This window comes from Pisolithus orientalis (assembly GCF_024613125.1).
Source record: "Pisolithus orientalis strain OTSU chromosome Unknown F5J12scaffold_325, whole genome shotgun sequence".
NCBI classification, from domain to species: domain Eukaryota; kingdom Fungi; phylum Basidiomycota; class Agaricomycetes; order Boletales; family Pisolithaceae; genus Pisolithus; species Pisolithus orientalis.
The window spans coordinates 1-4,782 of record NW_026261106.1 but is presented as its reverse complement, the minus strand read 5'-3'; the positions used below and the strand labels follow the sequence as shown (position 1 = coordinate 4,782).

The window sequence follows — 4,782 nt, the reverse complement described above, 5'->3', positions numbered from 1 at the left end:
ACAAAGAAGGATAGACTGTGTTTCTGGATTGACATAGGACAGCGCCTGAATGGACCTGTCAATTCACATGCAACAATTCTCATCACCAGGTTCCTCACCAGGGTGTAGGTTTTTGAAACATGTAAGCATGTGTTCATGCCAATTGCATTCAATAACTAAGTGTCAAATGAAGTCATTAAATGTGATATTGAAACTACCTTTCTCCACCAATGTGATCTGTGGTGGCAGTTCCAGATGAGGATCAAGCTCATCTTGCTGGTGAATGGGCTTGGAAGAATTTGACACCATGGTATTTATATTATCTGATGTGTCCCCCAGAAGCTCACACTTAATAAGATCCTCTAGCCACCAAAAAAGCACAGTCTCAAACCCATTGTCAGCCATCATCATCCATCACAACCATTCCAGGCTGGGATGGTTCTCCACCCACAGTAGCATATGACAATGAAGCATTCCCCACCCCTGCACCTCAACTGTTGCATAGTAACCATTGCATTTCCCAAACAAACTGATCCCTTTGTTATATTTCATGATGACAACCATAAAACCTCAGATAATAACATCAAATGCCTTTGCAGCAGCTGCAGGATGTGATGCAACAAACACTGTGTGCTCATATGCACCTAGTTGCCACCATCAGGAAACATCCACACTGCCATAGTGAGCAATGAGAACATTCATCATGTCATGTGGATTCAAGGTAAGGAAAAAGGCTGGAGTGCCTAAATGACATGTCAGGGAATGGATTTCATTGCAGCAACATAATTTATATCCATTGCTACCAGGCAGCAACTGACATATCATGTTCAATTCATGGAACAATTGTAAGGCTTTCCTCTCCTCAACTGAATCCACTTTTGCTCTCAGGTTTTTCTCCAGTTTCTCTGCCAACATCACTATGCTTGCCTCCACCTCCCAAACATCATTCACAAGACTGTGCTGATGAGCCAACAATATGTGAAACACAGAATTCTCACTTGCTGCTCACTTTTGCAGGATATTCCAACATATGAAAGGACACATTGCATCCTGTGCAAACAGCAAATTCCTAGAGTTGTCATTGGAAGGAGATGCATTGGTCAGGCCAGCAGGCAGGATGATTGAAGTTGCCAATACCCCAGGGATCCAGATGCAGAAACACTGCAGTTAAGAAAGTGGGCATGTTCTTGTTCATCAACTCCAAACCAGCTTGACTAACAAAAAAGCTTTTGTGATTAAGTGCATGGGCCAGTGCAGCAGCTTTCATGGCACACCATGACCACTTGGAATGATCACCATCCATGTAGGCAACTCTTTCAGTTACAAGGTCAGACACCAATGTAGACCAATCCACACAGATGTCAGCATCAGCTGTCTCATCCCCATCCCAGAGATGGGTAATCTTGATACCCTGCAATACCCCTACATCATCACCGCCAATTACCAACAATGCCAGATCCTTGAGACTAAATGTAATGCCCTCTTTCATATACCATTCATTGTTAGAAATTAACCATTCAATAATACACTGAACGCTTGACTTGCTAACAAGTACTGGAGGAAATTTTTGCAACACATCCACACTTGGCCAAAACACACTGCCAGCAAACACTACACAAACTCCCCCTTGCAAATTGTGCCATGTCAGTGGAAGAATGTTTGACAGCACAGACAGATCCTGGGGCAAAAGAGCAATGTTCCCTCTGTTAAACTGCTGAGATGCTTCCTCAGGAACCTGACCTCCTCAAATGCCCTTCATTTGATAATGATGAGTGACAACAGTAGCTCAACATGCAGCCATGAGCATAAGCTCCAATGCACTTGCTGTGTGTATACTTTCCCAAATGTCATGCAGTAACTCATCAAGACCATAATACTGAAAGTTGGCTATGGCATCCTTTGGTTGCCAGGGTGTTCTTCCCATTAATGCCTTCCAACAAGTTGTGCACATCTTTATCTCAGCAATATTGGACAAGCAATGCATCCCACAGTGGCAAAGTATAGCTCCAGAATATCTCTCAATATCATATGTCTTCAGGCAACAGTCAGCAGGTAACCAATCATTCCTTAGTACAGAAAGAATTTCTGTAGAGGGATGAATGTCTGAAAGCTCACCACAAGGAAACATCTGCACACAGACAGCACACACATCCTTGACAAGTTTCTGCAGCAACATATGGTCCTGCCATTCCCAAACAATGTCTAGTTTTTTGCTCAGTGATCTAATAGGGGGATAAATCTGTGCCCCCTCTTCTGCCATTGTTATCATTGGTTCTCATTGAGCCTATGTGACACTTCTTTGCATGGCTCTAACATCTGTGATGCTGCTCTTTAGTGAAGTAGCCACTTGCAATACAGGGGCAAGACATTTCCCTTGCTGGGCATGTTTTAACTGTCGAAACATATACAATAGTGATGTACAAGTAACTAAACACATATGACCATGGAGGGCATCCACACACAACTGACAGTGCAAGTGGTCATGCAGTACCACATTGTGGTGGTCCACAATAGATTTCAGTACCTTTAGCCCCAGGAAAGGGTACTGTTTGACAAACTCTTGAACAGAGCTTGCACAACACACCAACAATGAACTGGCAGGGTACACCACCCCCTTGCTGACATCATTCTGCACAGTTACATGCTTGAGTGTATACTCTTGGCAGACAAACTCATAACTAATCACAGCATCATTGCCGACACCAGCAATATCAATATACAAGTGGCGCATGCCACTGTCCATGATAACACACAATCAACAAGATGTACCTCCAGGTCATGAGCACAATGTTCAGTCACCTTGTTTACAAGGTCACTGCACCTCAAAATTCATCACTCATTTTTCAACATCTGCAAACATTCCTCTTTACAAAGTCTGATTCAAATCATTCAGGTGAAGATTTGTTGGTGCACATTTATGTACTTGCATTTATGTACAATTGTAATGAGCTCAAATGAAAAGGTGGTTAACTCACAGATGAAGATCAATTGATGGTGGCAGCAAATTGAAGGCATGTGCCCATGTACAGTTGCATGCCTAGACTGTCCCCATTCATTTGTTCAAACTCCAAGCCAAAGGGTTTACATGCAGACAAAGACCAATCAATGATGGCAGTGAATTGAGGGCATGTATCTTTGTGCTCTAGTTTGGGGCAAGTGCAATCTACATCACTTTGGCTCTTTCCCAGTCTAACATCATCTTACAATCAAGAGCCACAAGCCTTTGGTCCTCTTGTCACAGATATTCACTCAGATGTTGAGTCATCAATGCCAGTCCTTACAACATGTCTGCCATTCACAGTACTCTCACATATGCCAATGGCACTCATTACATCGATGTCATTGACTCCAAGACATCAACTGCTATCTCCCCACTGTTTCAATTCCACACCACAGCAGTGATGAATTTCATCAGCACTGACACCATCTTTTGCAAATATCCCAACCAGACATTCCATCACCATGTGCTGATCAACCCACATCCCATTTATTATGGCTCAATTGGCTTCAAAACCATGGCAGCCCTGCAGAAATACAGCACATGTGGTTTCAAGTTTGGCAGCCATGAAGAGTATCACCATTTGCCTTACAGTTGCAGGTGTATGCCCTGCAATTTGACTGATGGTGGCTGTCTATGGCTTCAAATGTCTAATCTCCATCACAATGTTGTGAAGCCCACTGATGTCCTCAAGTGCTTGGGGGTCATCAATGTCATGTGGTTACTGGGTGGGTATGTATGTGGCACATATCCTGCCTTTCTGGAGGGCTATTCATTCATGTTCAACAACAACATGTGAGTACCCAATACTGACATTGCTGTGCATGCACTCATTATCTGAAGGGATCTTCTCTCCAATTGGTGTTTCATCAGAAGTGAGGAAACTTAGAAGATGGCCACCAAAAGCTCCAAGGAATAATAGCACATTGTCGAAGATTCGTTTGCATATAACGGGGGGATGGAGTCGAGGCGAGGATGGCAGACGGGGTGCATTTAGAGTGTGGGTGGCGACGCCGACACAGCGAGAAAGGGGCGTGACCTCCGATGGCACTGCAATGGAAATGTTAGACTGGTACAAATATTGATTGCTAGCTGTAAATTATGGGATTCAATGACGTGTCCGTAAACAAGGTGCCTGCCGTCCCTGATGGCCCTATCCTCTAGTGACGTAACGGTTACAAAAAACAAATAAATCCAATTCGCCCCCCCACACAGATGACCACGTGACCGGAGTTAACAGCCGTTAAACCCTGAATGATCGTTGGCGACAGAGTTTGCACACCCGGCCTAACAGCGTCCAGGAATATAGGCTGCTTTCAATCCTTTCTTCTTCTGTACGTCTTTCACTTGCTGAGAGTGAATCATCTGTCTGACTAGTGGTTAGTACATCACAGTAGTGTTGACAGGATCCGTGAGTGCCGAATATTTGAACATATGTATGCCACCCATTGATGCCACTCATCTCAGTCGCGCTATGGGAGTGGTGCTACCCAGACTACTGGACGGGCGACGGCTACACGGAACCGCGTGATAATAGCAGATCCTTTTCATGGACTCAGGTGAGTGCAGTATTATGGAGTGTAATGAAATTCTGATCTTTTTTAACTTACATGCAAGTATAAACGAGCAACTTCTTCCTACCGGTGTTCGCGGTTCCCTGTATCCGTTCAGATTGGAGAACGGCGAGTACTGGAATTCTGAACAAACCCGTTTCCTCTACAAAGATAACAAAGACGCATATCCGAAGTGTGCGCTCTCCTACTCTTCATCCCACATTCCATGGGATGTCATAAATTTAATCAATG

At 44.0% G+C, this 4,782-nt stretch overlaps 1 protein-coding gene across 1 annotated transcript; it reads left to right on the top strand.

The window, feature by feature from the left end:
- Nucleotides 1–3,263: 3,263 nt before the first annotated feature.
- F5J12DRAFT_731841 (uncharacterized protein) lies at nucleotides 3,264–3,776 on the top strand (the record flags this gene model as incomplete). Its single annotated transcript, XM_051741968.1, has 1 exon — nucleotides 3,264–3,776. The coding sequence occupies one exon, from the start codon at nucleotides 3,264–3,266 to the stop codon at nucleotides 3,774–3,776; it is 513 nt and encodes a 170-aa protein (XP_051593985.1).
- Between the last annotated feature and the right edge of the window lie 1,006 nt (nucleotides 3,777–4,782).